General features: G+C 47.2%; 1 protein-coding gene across 8 annotated transcripts in view; it reads right to left on the reverse strand.

Moving 5' to 3' along the window:
* LOC125447520 (protein Wiz-like) overlaps positions 1-19,327 on the reverse strand; it is a 174,048-nt gene that overhangs the window by 94,207 nt on the left and 60,514 nt on the right. For 7 of the 8 annotated variants that reach the window (XM_048521968.2, XM_059639878.1, XM_048521967.2 and 4 more), the window contains exons 4-6: positions 11,570-11,660; positions 6,880-10,130; positions 21-356 (exon numbers count right to left, since the gene is read on the reverse strand). In XM_048521968.2, coding sequence (XP_048377925.2) covers positions 21-356; positions 6,880-10,130; positions 11,570-11,660 — 3,678 coding nt within the window. Of the gene's footprint in view, positions 1-20; positions 357-6,879; positions 10,131-11,569; positions 11,661-17,951; positions 18,042-19,327 lie in introns of those variants that run through there. The other variant, XM_048521966.2, reaches the window with a different exon arrangement.

Here is a 19,327-nt window from a genome sequence, read left to right on the forward strand (position 1 = left end):
GTACTCACTGTGTAACTCACCCGTGTTTCTCAGTGGCGGTGAACTGTTATTTGCAGAGGTGAACGGTCGCACAAGTGGACGGGGGTTTGACCCATCTGATGTTGTCGCTCCTGACCTGTAGCCGGCGGGTTTCCACAGGCTGCTGTCCAGCCTGGGTTGGCTATCGGCCAGGCTGGATGGGGTCAGATCCTGAAGGAGCTCATTGAGTAGGTCGATGGGGGAGCTAGTGGCACTCCAGGACATCACACCAAGCTCTCGCAAGTGGGCACGGGCATGGCTCGACATCCCCGCCCGCGAGTCGAAGTTGGCGCCGCACAGGTTGCACCTTTCCACGGCACTGCCACGGATCTTCAGGGCTGAGGAAGGAAGCAAGGCTGGCAATAATCCCCAGAGGGGTCAATGTACTCTCTCCTGATAAAACTTTCCTTTCCCAATAGATACAGCAGCAATTTGGGCACATGCCTACATCAAACATACACAAAAATGTCTATGTCACCCACCAAATCTCCACCATATCACAACTCTTCGATTTCTAACTCACTAGTACATTGCATCCTCAACTTGTGTTCACTGCCCACTGGGAATTCCAACCCACAGCACCATGACCTCCAACATGGGTGGGACAAAGAGACAGGTCCCAAATGCACACCAGCCATAATGGGAATCGATCCCCACCCTGCTGGTGCCATTTCGATCTACACCAGCCGTTCAACCAACTGAGCTGACTGCATCCTCCCGCTACCCAAGGAGCCCGGGTTGCCATGACAACATGCACTTTTGTATGCATGTAGCAGCCTAGAGCCATGCATAGTGATGGTAGAAGCTAGAAGCAAGTCTTTCACAATCTTTCCTGCTCTTTTTACCAGCCAGTGGCACATGTCGGATGGAATTACAAGTATCATGAATGCACCTTCCTTGGCCTTCAAATCCTAAAGTGGGACTTGAAACTGGAGCTTCTAGCTTAAGAACAGGGGCATTGCCCACGACACCAGACAACATCAGTAATCTGTACAAAGAGTTAGAAAAAGCATTTTTCCTCAGCCCATTTGTCCCCCTTCTTTAGTATAAGTGATGTGGGTACAACCCCACAGCGGGCAGAAGTCTCCAGGGTTACCCTGCCCAAATGGATATGATGTGCACCTGGGCACTGTACATCAGCAGACTGCTTGACCAACAAAAGAATTACAGTCATGTTGGAACCTGTTCACATCCTAAATGGCATTATTTACCAATGAGTGATAATGGGAACTGCAGATGCTGGAGAATTCCAAGATAATAAAATGTGAGGCTGGATGAACACAGCAGGCCAAGCAGCATCTCAGGAGCACAAAAGCTGACGTTTCGGGCCTAGACCCTTCATCAGAGAGGGGGATGGGGAGAGGGAACTGGAATAAATAGGGAGAGAGGGGGAGGCGGACCGAAGATGGAGAGTAAAGAAGATAGGTGGAGAGAGTATAGGTGGGGAGGTAGGGAGGGGATAGGTCAGTCCAGGGAAGACGGACAGGTCAAGGAGGTGGGATGAGGTTAGTAGGTAGATGGGGGAGCGGCTTGGGGTGGGAGGAAGGGATGGGTGAGAGGAAGAACCGGTTAGGGAGGCAGTACAGACTAGCTGGGCTAAATGATCTGTATGTGCATACACTCTTTCAGCTGAGGCTATCAAACTGAAACCCAATCTGCTCTCTCAGCTGGATGTAAATATTCCCATTGCACAATAACATCAAAACATCTCCCTCACATCCTGGCCAATAATGGGCTTGTAAGAATGCTGGAGTCTGAGATAATAAGGTGTGAAGCAGGATGAACACAGCAGGCCAGGAAGCATCAGAGGAGCAGGAAGGCTGATGTTTCGGGTCTAGACCCTTCTTCAGAAATCAACCCTTCTGAAGAAGGGCCCAGACTTGAAATATCAGCTTACCTGCTCCTCTGATGCTGCCTGGCCTGCTGTGCTCATCCAGCTCCACACCTGGCCATTAATTATTTCTCAGGTAATGACATCAGGCATAGATTATCACAATACTATTGGCAGGGGTTTTCTGCACGTTAATTGACTGTCACGTTCCCTGCATCGTAACACTGTCAACATTGCAAATGTTTTTCACCGGCTGCTGTGCCCTTTGGGACATCCTGGGGTAGTGAAAGGCAGTGCACAAATCGGTGCCTTTTTCTAAATTGTGATGAGGTGGATTGTCATGAATGTTCTTTTATTTTGTGACTTTTGGACAGGACCCTGACCCTTAAGGCAGCTGCGCGATTGTTTGTCCTGGGAATCACTTGGATCTTTGGAATATTTCATTTCAACGAGAGCACCAACTTCCTCTCCTACCTATTCACTATCGTCAACACTCTCCAGGGCCTCTTTATTTTCATGGTCTACTGTGTTTCCAATCGCCAGTTAAGGCTGACTCCTTTACAGGTGGAGCGAATGGAGACTCTCCAAACCCCGCTATATTTGTCGAACAGGAAAGGATAGGTTTATCAGAGGAACTGGGTGTAGGTCAGATATTAGCTGTGTGCCAAAGTGACTGTCCAGTGACTCTCACTGCCAACAGTCTGATGAAGAGTTAACAGTAGTTAGCAACCTGAATCCATTTAATTTCGGTAAAAGACATAAAGATCCATCATGTCGTGTAGAACTAAATACAAAGTTCAGTGCACATCGATATCATTTAGCTCAGCTAGTCTGTACTGCTATTTATTTTCCATCAACCATGTTCATCATAGACCATCATCTTATAGAGACTTACAGCACTGAAGGAGCCATCCAGCCCATCGCGTCCGCACAGTCACAAAATTCTGACTACATTAATCCCATTTTCCAGCTCTTGGCCCAATGCCATGGTGGCTACAGCAATGCAAGTGAATATTAAATGTTCCAATTTTATGAGAGTTTCTGACTCAACCCCGCTTTCAGGCAGTTAGTTCCAATCTGCCACTACCCTCTGGGTGCGAAACACTGTTCCTCAACTTTCCTCTTCACCTTCTACTTCTTAACCTTAAATCTACACCTCTCTACTAATAGGAAGAAGCATCCACCCAACCTATGCTCTACATATTCTGATGCACTTCTATCAGGTCCCCTCTTGACCTTTCCTGTTCCAAGGAAAAAAACCCCAGCATCTCCAGTCTTTCCTCAAAGAGGAGGTGTTCCAGCTGAGGCAACATCCTTGTGAGTCTCCTCCCCACCCTCTTTCATGCAATCACATCCTTTCTACAATGTGAAAACCAGAGTGACATGGAATACTCTAGCTGTGGCCTAACTAGTGTTTTATCCAATTTAATCTCCTTGCTCTTATCCACCTTATCTACCTTATCCACAACAAGGTCTGTCTCATGTTCTGAAGAAGAGTGAAAATGCAAATCAGAACAATAACTTTGCTTCTCTCTCCACAGATATTGCTGGATCTGTTGAGTTTCTCCAACATTTTCTGTGTTTGTTCCCTTTGATCTCCTGCACCTTCCAAGGTCTTGCTATTTTTAAATCGCTTGCCTTGTTTGCCTTCCCTAGGTGTATTACCTCTCACATTTCTGGGTTAAATTCCTTTTGCCACTGCTCTGCCCAGCTGTCCAGTCCGTTGATACCCTCCTGCAGTTTACAGCTGGCCCCCTCATTACTTACCACAACACCAATTTCCATGCCACGTCCAAATTTCTTGATCATTTAAGTCCAAATTAATAATGTACACTAAAACAGCAAGAGCCCTGTGGAATCTCATTGGAGACAGATTTCCAGTCACGGAAACATTGTCTCTACCGTTTTCATCTGGTTTCTGTGTCTTAGCCAGTTATTCAATATACCAGTTTGCCTTGCCTTCCCATAGGCTCTTTCTTTCCTCATCAGTCTGCCATGTTCTATGTTCTATACATACGGATGATAATGGAATAGTGTAGGTTAGATAGGCTTCAGTTTGGTTTCACAGGTCGGCACAACATCGAGGGCCGAAGGGCCTGTTCTGCACTGTAGTGTTCTATGTTCTATTTCTATGTAAGACTTTATCGGATGCCTTGCTAAAGTCAAAGTGGATTACATCTAACACAGTCGTCAATATTCACAGTTAACTGCTCAAAAAATTCAATCAAACTGGCTAAATACAACTTCCCTTTAAGGAATCCATGCTGACTGTACCTGATTAATCTGTGTCTCTCCAAGTGCAGACATATCCTACATCTTAGAATTCTTTCTAATAACTTCTCCACCACCAGGGCTAGACTGACCGGCCTGTGATTTTAAATATACAGTTAGGGTTCAGGTTATTAGAAATTACAAATAAGTAGCCTGCTATTCCTTTCCACCTCATTTGCATGTTTAGGTTTTTCTTTAACTGCATCTTCATAAGTCAACTACACTTAGTTATCGAGTTAGTAGGAACTGCAGATGCTGGTGAATCTGAGACGATAAGGTTTAGAGCTGGATGAGCACAGCTGGCCCCTTCCTGCTCCTCTGATGCTGCTTGGCCTGCTGTGTTCATCCAGCTCTACACTTAGTTATAGCAAGCTGCATATTCTCATCATTCTTCCTGATTGTTCTGTTGTGTTTATTCGTCACAATTTGATATTTTCTCATGTGAATTGACTTGCATTATTGTGAGCATTTTTATGCAGTTAGTTGTTATATGGAAAGAACATAAAAACCAGGAGCAGGAGTGGGCTATCTGGTCCCTCGAGCCTGCTCTGCCATTCAATAAGATCATGGCTAATCCTTACGTGGACTCAGCTCCACTTAACTGCCTGCTCCCCATAAGCCTCAATTCCTTAACTGTTCAAAAATCTATACCTTAAATCTTTGACTTAAAGAACATTTAATGAGATAGCCTCAACTGCTTCGCTGGACAGGGAATTCCATAGATTCACAACTTTGGGTGAAGAAGTTCCTCCTCAACTCAGTCTTGAATCTGTTCTCCCTTATTTTGAAGCTATGCCCACTAGTTCTCGTTTCACATGCCAATAGAAACAAACAATCTCCCTGTTCCCTTCATAATTTTATGTTTCGAAATGTCTTCTTAATTAGTCCTGGTCTATACAATCTCTGTCATAGGCCAACCCTCTCAATTCTGGTGCCAACCTAGCATACCTCCACTGCACCCACTCCAGTACCAGTTCATCCTTTCTGAAGTAAGGGCACCAAAACTGGCTTTAGCAGCACCTTATACAGCTGCAGCATAGTGTCCCTATTTTTAAACTCCATCCCTCTAGTTTGTGACAGTCCCTCATGATCATTTCTCCTGATGTTAAGGTTCGCAAAGGATGCTATATCCTGTGACCTGTCCTGCCTTAGCTGATTTTTTTTTTTAAACCCCAGAGTAGAGGTGTCGCCCTACTGTACGTCCATAACAACCGAACCATTCAGTGCACCGAACTGGAGTCACATTTTGCCTGGACCAGTGGACACATTTTCTACTTTCAAACAACATGTGACACAATAGAGTTGCATGGAAAGCAGGTGCTTACTTTTCTCTGATAATAAAATGTGAGGCTGGATGAACACAGCAGGCCCAGCAGCATCTCAGGAGCACAAAAGCTGACGTTTTGGGCCTAGACCCTTCAGAGAGCGGGATGGGGTGAGGGTTCTGGAATAAATAGGGAGAGAGGGGGAGGCGGACCGAAGATGGAGAGAAAAGAAGATAGGTGGAGAGGAGAGTATAGGTGGGGAGGTAGGGAGGGGATAGGTCAGCACAGGGAAGACGGACAGGTCGAGGAGGTGGGATGAGGTTAGTGGGTAGGAGATGGAGGTGCGGCTTGAGGTGGGAGGAAGGGATGGGTGAGAGGAAGAACAGGTTAGGGAAGCAGAGACAGGTTGGACTGGTTTTGGGATGCAGTGGGGGAGAGGGGACGAACTGGGCTGGTTTTGGGATGCGGTGGGGGAAGGGGAGATTATGAAACTGGTGAAGTCCACACTGATACCATTGGGCTGCAGGGTTCCCAAGCGGAATATGAGTTGCTGTTCCTGCCACCTTCGGGTGGCATCATTGTGGCACTGCAGGAGGCCCATGATCTACATGTCATCTAAAGAATGGGAAGGGGAGTGGAAATGGTTTGCGACTGGGAGGTGGTTGTTTATTGCGAACCGAGCGGAGGTGTTCTGCAAAGCGGTCCCCAAGCCTCCGCTTGGTTTCCCCAATGTAGAGGAAGCCACACCGGGTACAATGGATGCACAACTGCACCTCCCAGTCGCAAACCATTTCCACTCCCCCTCCCATTCTTTAGATGGCATGTCCATCATGGGCCTCCTGCAGTGCCTCAATGATGCCACCCGAAGGTTGCAGGAACGGCAATTCATATTCCGCTTGGGAACCCTGCAGCCCAATGGTATCAATGTGGACTTCACCAGCTTCAAAATCTCCCCTTCCCCCAACACATCCCAAAACCAGCCCAGTTCATCCCCTCCCCCCACTGCACCACACAACCAGCCCAGCTCTTCCCCTCCAACCACTGCATCCCAAAACCAGTCCAACCTGTCTCTGCTTCCCTAACCTGTTCTTCCTCTCACCCATCCCTTCCTTCCATCCCAAGTCGCACCTCCATCTTCTATCTACTAACCTCATCCCACCTCCTTGACCGGTCCTTCTTCCCTGGACTGACCTATCCCCTCCCTACCTCCCCACCTATACTCTCCTCTCCACCTATCTTCTTTTCTCTCCATCTTCGGTCCACCTCCCCCTCTCTCCCTATTTATTCCAGAAGCCTCACCCCATCCCCCTCTCTGATGAAGGGTCTAGGCCCGAAACGTCAGCTTTTGTGCTCCTGAGATGTTGCTTGGCCTGCTGCGTTCATCCAGCCTCACATTTTATTTACCAATGAGGCAGCCCACATTTTATTATTTAAGTCAATCTTTGTACATTAGTATGTTACATATTCTGTACACAACATAACACTGAGACTTACCTTTCCTCTTCAGCCTCTGTAATGAGAATTCCTTTTCAATTGCTGTAACTTCTTCTGCACTAATAAAATGCCGGGTGTTGTAACTGATGCCAACTCGTTTAAGATGCCCTCGTACATGATTGGCCAAACCTATCCCAGTGTGGAATTTATCTGGGCAGTAGGGACACTCTCTTTCTTCCAGTGGAAACATGCGTAACAAATTCTTGCCCAAGAGGTCTTTTGACTTTTTCATCAGATCTAGTGGTAAATCTTCACTGGGCACTTCCCAAGGGATGCTTTTGTCTAACCCCACTTCCACAGAAGAAGCTAATTCCCTTTCATCACAGTTGGGCTCACGCTGAGACAGAGCCTCCCTGGGGTCATTTTGGGAACGTCTTCCCAAGTGTTGGGACTGGCTTGCCCCAGGCTGACGTTGCAGCTGACTCACTTCACGTTCACGTTGCAGCTGGCTTGCCCCGGGTTCACGATGCAGTTGACCCTCCTTGGGTTCCATGGAAGAACCCAACGCCTCTTCTTCCAAGGCAGAGTCACATTCTGACTGACTTTCTGTTTTAGCAAGTAATATTATAGAAGTCATTCTCACTAATTGCTGATGTTGGTCAACTGACAGATCTTGTGGAATATTGATAGTCTTAAGCAGCTCTTTTGTGCGCTTTCTTACCGCTCTAGGCCAGCACGAGGTGGCACTTGGATTTGTAGACATCCTTCCTTTCTTGGTAGGAAGAGCTGTAGTGTCACAGATCTGAATTCGGTGACCTGCCAAGCCTGAGGTTTTCTGTTGGAGACTGTCTCGCAGACCAAATGAAACAGAGCAAGTTTTATTTCTCACAGTCTCCTCTAAATCGGTCTTTAACCTCACGATATCTTTGTGGACTGAAGGTCCACCAGTGCCCATTCTGGATGCAAAGTGATCTATTACAATTTTCCTGTAAGTCAGGGCAGTTCTTTGACCGGCATGATATTCTCCACCTCCCTCTATTTTGTTCTTTAGCTGTTCACGAGAGGGACAAACAGCCCCTTGTTGTGGAGCAAAATTTCCTCTGGGCAAGTGAGGGATGTTTGTCCCTGTACTTTCACATAAGCCTGTGTAATTGGGCACGCCCACTGGTGACTTGAACTGCCTATTCTGCAGCACAGCCCGCTTTGTCATGTCCAGTGCTGAGTGAGTTTTCAACTTGGCAATCTCCACTTCTGGGACATCGAGGATGGTTTTGCCCTTTTGCTCCCCCTCAAAGATCACTGGGCGGTTGTCTTCGTAGCTACAAAGTCCTCTTGCAGTTGAAGGCAATGACTCTAACTCCGGCTTGCCATCACCCAGATTATTCAATGGCAGGAATCGTGGAGAGCTCTCACAGTTGCTGGATTGGTTGTAGGAGTCGTCAGCTCCTTGGCCAGCAGAAGGCCATAATGGCCTTGTCGGAGGGCAGCCTGACTTTTGCTGATGGATGTGTTGCTGGCTGAGTTTCATCTGTTCTTTATACAGACTCTCAACTCTCCTGGAGGAAGGACATTCCTGGTTCAGGTGCAGATCTGCTTTGGCGGCCTGAGTTGGCAACCCAAGACTGGATGTGCATGGACTCTTGCTCTTCTCCACCCCGCCTGGATGGTTGCGCCACTGGTGCTCCTGAAATCCTTCAGCCGTGGCTGCCTGGAAATGGCAGAGATGGCACTGATGAGGCACTTTGAGGACATGCACCTCAGCCCGCTCCCCTGGTAGCTTCGCCGGACTGGTCCCAAAGGTGACCTGCTGCTTGGCCCCATGCCCTTCGCCCCGTGGGTCAGCCAGTTCCTGGAAGGCCTCCATGAAGCTCGCCCTGCGCTCTTGATGGAGACTCAGGTGTGTCTGAAGAGAGGCCAGGTCGCAGAAAGCATGGCCACACTCATGGCAGGTGAATGGGCGAGGAGCCCCTGCAAATCCTTCCTCGGCATGTCCATCAAAGTGGTCCAGCATGTGCCTGTGTAGGTACTCCCTGTCCTGGAAATAGACGCTACACTTTGTGCAAGTGTAAAGGGATGGTTCACCCGAAGGCACAGGATTCCTTGTTGCTGCCACAGTAGGTACCCCCCTGGGATCTTTCTCCCCAATGCTGGCACTGGACAGCATTAACTCCATCACAGGTGTCAGTAATGGTTTTGCACAATCTACTCGGTAATCCCTATTGACGTTCAGGTATTTACTGACTTTACTGTGTTCACCTGAAAGGTCCAGACTTTGCTTGAAGGTTTCTTCTGATTCCGAAGCAGTCAAAGCTGCTGAGGTCTCTCTGGAGATTGCTTTGCATTCTATTGGCAATTCTTTGCTCTTAGACTCTTCTGCCCCCTGGGCAAATTGCTCCTCCTTTTCATTTCTCTTGCCTGAAACCAAGTATGTTCTTTTGCTGTCTTTTTTTAACAGTCCTAAGCAATTACCTACTTGTTCCAACTCCTGTTTTCGGTCTAAGCTTGTGACTGTGGCCAGTGGCTTTGGAGAACAGACTGACTCATTCAATGCTGCTGATTCTTCAAAGGCAGCTCGCTCCTCATTCACAGCTAGACTGAGTACCTTGGATGTTCCTTCTGAGTCAGAGCTATTGCTCACTCCCATTCGTCCTTCTGCTATGTTCAGATTTCCTGCTTGAAAGGTCTCTGGTTTTGGTCTACCCATGATTTCCATTGAGATTGAGGTTAGATTGGAGAGTTCCCCTGAGTTTGAAGGATGTGCCGACACCAGGCTTGAGGCATCAACCGAAGACAACATATCAGCAGCACCAACAACCTCCTCCTTTCTTGCAGGGCTAACATTCAGCCCTGTCTGGGCCAGCACAGATGCATTCATGGCTTTCCTGTTTGTGCTGGCAGTGCTTCCCTGAGGCATCTCTTTATCATCAGGCAATTGTGCATTGGCAGCAAACAAAGGGGCTGCTGACTGAATTGCCTCTGTCTCCCTTTCAGTAGCCAGGACCACCTGGCTAGCGACGCAGGGCCTCTCTGCACTGTGCATGCCTGGAACGTCAAGCTTGTCACAGCCCTCGAGGCTTGATGACCTTTGGCTCGACTGAACTGAGGTAGCCTGTGAAGATTCCATGCCATGCTCTACAGAGGATTTAGCAGAGAACTGGGAAAGCTCCTCTACACAGTCTGTACCGATTGCACTCGAGCAGTCCCACGATGCAGCTTGACAAAGGCTGAGAGTATAATTGGTCACTGAGGTATTGGTTGGTTCTACACTGCCACCATCACGCTGCTCACTGAAGCGCTCATCCATCGCCGACCTGCAGACACAGATTGAGACAGCATTATTGAGAGAAGCAGCAAATCTCATTTATTTTGTGCATGTGTCTTCATCAAGGTGATTGATGACTGTGACCTTTTCTCTACCCCTTACTTTACATCAGGCAACAGCATCAAGCATGCAATGCCATTGTTGCCGGCATAAGGGCTCCACCCCTATTCCACCAATTGTGCGTCACAACCCGAATCACTAAATTTACAAAGAAAACACCCCTCCTCTAACAACAGCATGCATTCTGGACGTGAAGAAGTTATCTGACAACAAAACCAAGCTTCAGGCCTTGGGCAACTGACAGTGAAGCAGGAAGAAATTACAAAAGCCTCTATCAAAATGACCTTTTCATCAGCATTCTGCTACACATTTTGCACCAGCCATCAATCTGTGAGTTTGCTTCACTTGGAATATTCATTAGTGAAGTCTGGCCGCCCATCTTTACATCATCCTCTGACCACCATTCACAATCTGCATGACCAAAAGGCCCCGAGTGAATTTTTGTGGCCCTCTAAGGTTGGGAGCTAAACAGACATGGGCTGAAAATACCAAAAGCAGCTGAACTGCCAGATTCTCCTACCCAGCCGTTTTGGCAGAGGTGAGTTTTACAGCAGGACTGCCTGCCTCCCCTTTGCTAAAAGTAAGTTAGGAAGATTAACTGGATTTTTTTTTGTAGCCCTGCTGGGATGAGGCGGTTTGGTTTGCAGTTCAAGGGCTAGCAAACTAGTAGTGGGAAGTGACCCAGGAAGGCTACAGGCTCTCTGTCTGCCCGAGTGTGGGTTCAGTCATAAATCACCCCCCTCCTCTTTCACGGGTGTCACTTGAAGGCCAGCATTTGTTGCTCAATCCAAACTGCCCTCAAACCAAGAGGCTTGCTAGAGCTTTTCCGACAGCAGTTATGACTCAACCACATTGCTTTGGGTCACACGTAGGGCAGATGGGGCAAGGACAGTATACCTCCTTCCCTAAAGCCCATTGTGAACCAGATGTGTTTCTTTCAGTGACAATTGTTGATAGCTTTCAATTCTAGATGTACTCAATTGAAAATAAATTCCATCACCTGCAATGGTGGGATTTGATCCAGTGACACCAGAGCATTAGCCTGGGTCTCTGGATTACAAAATTCAGTCACATAACCATGCTTCCAACGTCTTTGTCTGTAGAACCTTGAATTCTCCAAGAAATGCAATAACACTGGAGCTAATTAGAGGCCAAAAGAATGCACGAGAGGAATCCTATTCCAACCCGGCAAGCGGTTGGAACCAGCTAAGAAAATTGGTCAATCTAAATATCACCATCAAGAAATGACAGCATAATGCAGTACTTTCCAACCTTTATGACATAGTAAATACGGTTGTCCTGTGTTACTAAGTCCGAATGTGAATAAAGATGCAAGCCAAGGAAGTTCTGTGCTGGATTAGCACTTACTGACTGGGCTGTCTGTCCTTCGAGGTACTGAGATGCTCATGGTAACGTACAGGTGCTGGTTCACAGTAGGCAGGATATTCCTTCATTTCTGCTAAAAGAAAGTCAGCAAGGTTAATTTCAATGTTTATGCAAAAGCAAAATACTGGAGATACAGAAAGTCTGAAGCAAAAACAAAACTTGCTATATGTACTGTGATAATGGGAACTGCAGATGCTGGAGAATCCAAGATAATAAAACGTGAGGCTGGATGAACACAGCAGGCCCAGCAGCATCTAAGGAGCACAAAAGCTGATGTTTCGGGCTGAGACCCGTCTCTCTGACGAAGGGTCTAAGCCCGAAACGTCAGCTTTGGTGCTCCTGAGATGCTGCTGGGCCTGCTATGTTCATCCAGCCTCACATTTTATTATCTGGCTACATGTACTGAGCAGGTTCAGGCAGCATACGATCATGAGACTCAGATCTGTAGAGTGCCTTTTGTCAACAACTGAACTAAAGTTGTAATGAGGTCAGGAGCTGAGTGAGCCTGCTGAAACCCAAACTGAGCATCAGTGCACAGGTTATTGCTAAACAAGTGCTGCTTCTTGATAAACCTTCAATTGGTTTACTGATGATTGAGTGTAGATTAATGTAGCAAGTTTGGATTTGTTTTGCTTTTCATGTATAGGACATACCTAAGTAATTTTTCACATTATAATAAAATGTGAGGCTGGATGAACACAGCAGGCCCAGCAGCATCTCAGGAGCACAAAAGCTGACGTTTCGGGCCTAGACCCTTCATCAGAGAGGGGGATGGGGTGAGGGTTCTGGAATAAATAGGGAGAGAGGGGGAGGCGGACCGAAGATGGAGAGAAAAGAAGATAGGTGGAGAGGAGAGTATAGATGGGGAGGTAGGGAGGGGATAGGTCAGTCCAGGGAAGACGGACAGGTCAAGAGGGTGGGATGAGGTTGGTAGGTAGGAGATGGAGGTGCGGCTTGGGGTGGGAGGAAGGGATGGATGAGAGGAAGCACAGGTTAGGGAGGCAGAGACAGGTTGGACTGGTTTTGGGATGCAGTGGGTGGAGGGGAAGAGCTGGGCTGGTTGTGTGGTGCAGTGGGGGGAGGGGACGAACTGGGCTGGTTTTGGGATGCGGTGAGGGAACCTACAAGCCTCAAGGCCCTCCGCTTCTTCCTGTCCCGCAGGCCCGACTAGTCCCCCTCCACCGACACCCTCATCCGCCTAGCCAAACTCATCCTCACCCTCAACAACTTCTCTTTCGATTCCTCCTACTTCCTACAGACTAAGGGGGTGGCCATGGGCACCTGCATGGGCCCCAGCTATGCCTGCCTCTTTGCAGGTTACGTGGAACAGTCCCTCTTCCGCACCTACACAGGCCCCAAACCCCACCTCTTCCTCCGTTACATTGATGACTGTATTGGCGCCGCCTCTTGCTCCCCAGAGGAGCTCGAACAGTTCATCCACTTCACCAACACCTTCCACCCCAACCTTCAGTTCACCTGGGCCATCTCCAGCACATCCCTCACCTTCCTGGATCTCTCAGTCTCCATCTCCAGCTTGAAACTGATGTCCACTTCAAGCCCACCGACTCCCACAGCTACCTAGAATACACCTCCTCCCACCCACCCTCCTGCAAAAATTCCATCCCCTATTCCCAATTCCTCCACTTCGCATCTGCTCCCACGATGAGGCATTCCACTCCCACACATCCCAGATGTCCACGTTCTTCAAGGACCACAACTTTCCCCCCGCAGTGGTCGAGAACACCCTTGACCGCGTCTCCCACATTTCCCGCAACACATCCCTCACACCCCGCCCCCGCCACAACGGCCCTAAGAGGATCCCCCTCGTTCTCACACACCGCCCCACCAACCTCCGGATACAACGCATCATCCTCCGACACTTCCGCCATCTACAATCCAACCACACCACCCAAGACATTTTTCCATCCCCACCCGTCTGCTTTCTGCAGAGACCACTCTCTCCGTGACTCCCTTGTTCGCTCCACACTGCCCTCCAACCCCACCACACCCGGCACCTTCCCCTGCAACCGCAGGAAATGCTACACTTGCCCCCACACCTCCTCCCTCACCCCTATCCCAGGCCCCAAGATGACTTTCCATATTAAGCAGAGGTTCACCTGCACATCTGCCAATGTGGTATACTGCATCCACTGTACCCGGTGTGGCTTCCTCTACATTGGGGAAACCAAGCGGAGGCTTGGGGACCGCTTTGCAGAACACCTCCGCTCGGTTCGCAATAAACAACTACACCTCCCAGTCGCAAACCATTTCCACTCCCCTTCCCATTCTTTAGATGGCATGTCCACCATGGGCCTCCTGCAGTGCCACAATGATGCCACCCGAAGGTTGCAGGAACAGCAACTCATATTCCGCTTGGGAACCCTGCAGCCCAATGGTATCAATGTGGACTTCACCAGCTTCAAAATCTCCCCTTCCCCGACCGCATCCCAAAACCAGCCCAGTTCGTCCCCTCCCCCCACTGCACCACACAACCAGCCCAGCTCTTCCCCTCCACCCACTGCATCCCAAAACCAGTCCAACCTGTCTCTGCCTCCCTAACCTGTGCTTCCTCTCATCCATCCCTTCCTCCCACCCCAAGCCGCACCTCCATCTCCTACCTACCAACCTCATCCCACCCTCTTGACCTGTCCGTCTTCCCTGGACTGACCTATCCCCTCCCTACCTCCCCATCTATACTCTCCTCTCCACCTATCTTCTTTTCTCTCCATCTTCGGTCCGCCTCCCCCTCTCTCCCTATTTATTCCAGAACCCTCACCCCATCCCCCTCTCTGATGAAGGGTCTAGGCCCGAAACGTCAGCTTTTGTGCTCCTGAGATGCTGCTTGGCCTGCTGTGTTCATCCAGCCTCACATTTTATTATCTTGGATTCTCCAGCATCTGCAGTTCCCATTATCACTAATTTTTCACATTGTTGGGTAGATGCTAGTGTTGTTGCTGCATTGGAACAACTTGGTTAGGGACACAGGCAAGTCTATCCACTTTAGCTCAGTGATGGTGCCACACAACATGTGTTCTTAATTCGGAGACAAGACTTCATCTCCACAAGGGCTGTGCATTGGTCACTCTTGTTGATAGTGTCACGGACAGATCTATGGCAGGCTGGTTAGTGAGGATGGGTCAATTATGTTTTACCCCATTGTTTGCTCTTTTCACCACCTGTGGGGTAGGGAGGACAGTTTGCAGAGTCACTGATACAATGTGGGAAACACGTCAGCCAATTTGCACACAGCAAGCCTCTACAATGCAAAGATGACCAGCTCATTTGCTTTAATAGTGACAATTGAGGGATAATTATTATGCTACCAATTTTTGGCAGCTTATTCTATGCTGAAGTTTATAGTGCTGAGAGTCCGAATAGCAATTGTTTCTCCCTCTCACCTCTGCTCCACTGTTAGGTCCAGTCACATGTTAACTGGTGTCGAAGGGAGAAATGTCATGCTTTTCTTCAAAATCATGCCATAGGATCTTTCACATTATCAAAAAGTGTGTCTGTGTAATGACTCATTCAAGGTGTCATGCCAAACAATGCTGCAGTCCTTTAATATGACACTGAAGGGTCAGCCCTTGGTTCACTCATGTCCTTTGGACAGAGAAATCTGCAATCCTTACCTGGTCTGATCTACATGTGACTCCAGACACACAGCAATTTAATTAACACTTAACTGCCTTCTGGGCAATTACAGAAGAGCAATGAATGCTGTTCCAGCCAGCCCAAGATCTAACCACGCCTGACTACGTTGTACAACTTATGTGCTGAACTCCACCCTGCCTCAATTTACCTGCTGCTGAAACCCTCATCCAATCTGTGACTTTTAGACTTGACTATTCCAATGCTCTCTGGATGGTTTCCCAAGTTTAATGTTCCATAAACTTAAGGCCATCCAAAATCAGGCAGAGTCCATACTTGGGCAGCATGGTGGCTCAGTGGTCAGCACTGCTGCCTCACAGCACCAGGTACCCAGGTTCAATTCCACCCTCGGGTGCCAGTCTATGTGGAATTTACACATTCTCCCAGTGTCTGCGTGGGTTTCCTCTGGGTGTTCTGGTTTCCTCCCACATGCTAAATTGCCTATAGTGCTCAGGGATGTGTAGCTTAGGTGGGTTATTTCGGGATGGATCTGGGATGCTCCAACCGTCGGTGTGGACTTGTTGGGCTGAAGGGCCTGTTTCCACACTGTAGGTATTCTAATTCTAATTCTGATGCTTGGTTAAGTCTAGAACCCACATTACCCATAAGACCATCAGAAATAGTTACAGGAGTTGGCCATTCAGCCCCTTGAGCCTCTTCTGTGATATAGTAGGATCATAGCTCATCCCAAATTCCTCATGTTCACTTTCCTGTCCTTTCCCCATATCCCGGATTCCCTTACTGATCAAAAATCTATCTCGGCCTTAAATATTTACAAGGCCTCTGCCCCTATAGAATCACAGAATCCCTGTAGTGCAGAAGCTGGCCATTCAGCCTATCAAGTCCACACCAACCCTCCGAAGTGCTTCCCAGCCGGACCCAACCCTTCCCCCTACCCCATCCCTGTAACCCTGCGTTTCTTATGGCTACTCCACCTAGCCTGCGCATCCCTGGACACTATGGATATTTTAGCATGGCCAATCCACCAAAGCTGCACATCTTTGGACTGTGGAAGGAAACCGGTGCACTGGAGGAAACCCATGCAGACACAGAGACAGAGACAATGTGCAAACTCCATACAGATGGCCACCCAGATCCTTGGTGCTGTGAGGCAGCAGTGCTAACCAATGAACCATGATGCCACCCCAATTCTCTGTGGCAAGGCATTCCAAAGACAACCATCTCAGAGAACAAATTTCTCCTCATCTCAGTCTTAAATTGGCACCCCTTAATTCTGAGAATATGTTCTCTGACTCTGGACTCTCCCACACGAGTAAACATCCTCTCAGCATTTCCCTATCAAGCCCCTTAGGAATCCTCTCATACTTCTAAATTTCAATGAGTCCCAACCTGTTTAACCTTTACTCAGAGAACAAACCTCCATAGCAGGGATCATCCGAGTGAACCTTCTCTGAACTGCCTCCTAATGAAATAATTTCTCTTCTTAAATAAGGGAACCAAAATTGTTGACAATACCCCAGTGCTTGCGAACCAATGGTCAAAATACACATGGGGCAGCAGGCAAATTCTCAACCACAACTCTCCAAAATGCCCAGGGAATTTCATTCAGGTACTAACCTTAAAACACAGTTATCCCTGTAAGTAGAATGGACTGAGTCTGTGAAGGACTTCTCCTATATGACCTCTATCACATTTACTGCTGATAGCAGTCTGAGCCTAACTGCTTCTCCAACATCAGGCCGTTTCTCTCCCATGTTTATAGCTGATAGGCTCAGTGAGCTATAAACATGGGAGAGAAACAGCCTGTTATTGGAGAAGCAGTTAGCAGTGTATGTAGGAACAAAATTAAATAGGTGAACCACTGAAAAAACCTTTGGCTGGAAGATATTGAGGTCTAGGTTTGGTGCCTTTTAACAAAAAAAAGTCAGGATCTTGGTCAGCATCCAATAAACTTCAATGAAATCACTTCTTATTGAAAACAAGTCCAGCCTGTCCAATTTTATTTCGTAACAAAATTCCTCATTATCTAACTAATAAACCTTCTCTGAACCACTTTCAACACACTTAACACCTTCCTTAAATAAGGAGACCAAAAATGCACACAGTATTCAAGATGTCCCAGCAATGTCCCGTATAACTAAATTATAAAATCTTTACTTTTATATTCAAATCATCTTGTAATAAAGGATAACATTCCATGAGCTTTCTCAGTTATTTGCTGTAACTGTGCTAACATCTCGTGGCTCAAGCTAAAACATATGTTGAACCTTGGGATTCTGCAGTCATTCTCCACAAAAGTAACAGATACTTTTTTCATCCTTCCGGCTAAAGTAAAATACTTTATATTTTCCTAGATGACATGACATCTGTTAAATCCTCTGACCCTGCCATTCCATGAACAGTGTGTTGAGAGTGATGGCTTTTTGTGAGTCAGTGATTTTGGAAAAAGCCCTTTGTGAAACTCTGCTGGTCGTCTTGTACCAATTTAAATACTTTGGAGTCCAAGAAATTGATGTCATTCTTGTGTGATGTGGCTATTAAGTTGAGAAGTAAATTTGAAGATGTTCATCATAGATCATAGAATCATATAAGCCCTACAATGTGGAAACAGGTCATTCGGTCTCAAGTCCAAACCACACTTCTGAAGAGCATCCCACTCAGACCCATTTCCCTACCCCTGATTTCCCACGTCTAACCCACCCAACCTAAAGATCCCTGGGCAGTATGGACAATTTAGCATGGCCAATCCACCTACCCTGCACATTTTTGGACTATGGGAGGAAACCAGAGCACCCAGAGGAAATCCACACAGACACGAGGCGGATGTACAAACTCCACACAGACAGTCACCGGATATGAATGAATTCTTCTAATTCTGCTTCTGTGACAATTCAAAAATCTAATTTGTTAACACAAATAGAGAAGCTATTGTTACCATGTGTTTAAATCACTGAGGTTGTGAAAATAGAAGGGAGCCCCTGAAAAATCAAAAAAAGTTGCCTTCAGGAAAATCTCAGGCACAGCTCTGAGAAAAATTATATTTGTGCCCTGTTGGTCCACATTGGCTCCCAATTAAATAATATCTTAATTTTAAAACTTTTATTATATCCCTTCAAAGTCTTGTCCCCTCCTACCTCCTCTGTGATTTCCTCCAGCCCCACAAACATCTAAGAAATTTATACTCCTCCCAATCTGGTCCCTTCAGCATTCAATTTTAAATGCTCCACCATGACCAGCGGCTGAAGTTCTCAGTGTCTACCTTTGTTTCCTGTTTTAAGAAGGTCCTTAAAACGCTATCTCTTGACCAATCATTGCCTTATCTGCTATAACATCAATCTACTTTTAAATTATTTTAAAAAGCTCCTTGGATGTTACACAAATACAGTGTGAGATACTTGGGCTTTTACTTACAGAGCTGCCTCAGAAAAAGGTTACGTTTTGCACTTTGCCAGTTTAAATTACTTTTCCATTAGTTTCAGCGTTTTGCCAAGGAGAGATTTTCTTAAACTTGAGGGGCAGGGACTACAAATAGCAAGTCTCAGCATGCATTATGAATAGTGCTGTAGTTGTCTGTCAAGAACTTGGAGGCACTGATGCATGCTGGGAATTGTAGCCTATTGTCCATTTAGACTTCTCAAACACGTAAAGGTCCCAACAGAAATCTCATTATTGACACACCAAACAACGAACTTTTCCGTGCTGATCTTGTAAGTTTTGTACTTAATACAGTGAGGTGTTATTTCTCTGGGATTTGAGGTTTCTGCTTTTCGTTATCCATTCTCTCATGCATACAGTAAGGCAGTTAACACTGCTGCACTATTAACCAGGATTTCGCAATGTTGGGTGGGAGAGGATGGGTTCAGGGCCCCGAATGGGCTCACGAGCTCTGAGGCAGCAATAGTCACCAGGCCTCCCCTCTCTAACTCTCACAGACATTTTCTCCCTGTCTGCCTCACTCTAAGATTTCTCACGGAGGGGTCAGAACAATCTGAACATGTGGTGGGAAAAAACTTGGGAAACAGTGCTGTTCTGAGCATGAGCTTTGTGCCAGGTTTGAGATCTCTGTCACCAAACACCTCATTCCCCAAATGGCTTCAGTCCATTACAATCTTATTTTCAGTCTTCACTGTT

Source organism: Stegostoma tigrinum, chromosome 35, assembly GCF_030684315.1.
Source record: "Stegostoma tigrinum isolate sSteTig4 chromosome 35, sSteTig4.hap1, whole genome shotgun sequence".
NCBI lineage: Eukaryota > Metazoa > Chordata > Chondrichthyes > Orectolobiformes > Stegostomatidae > Stegostoma > Stegostoma tigrinum.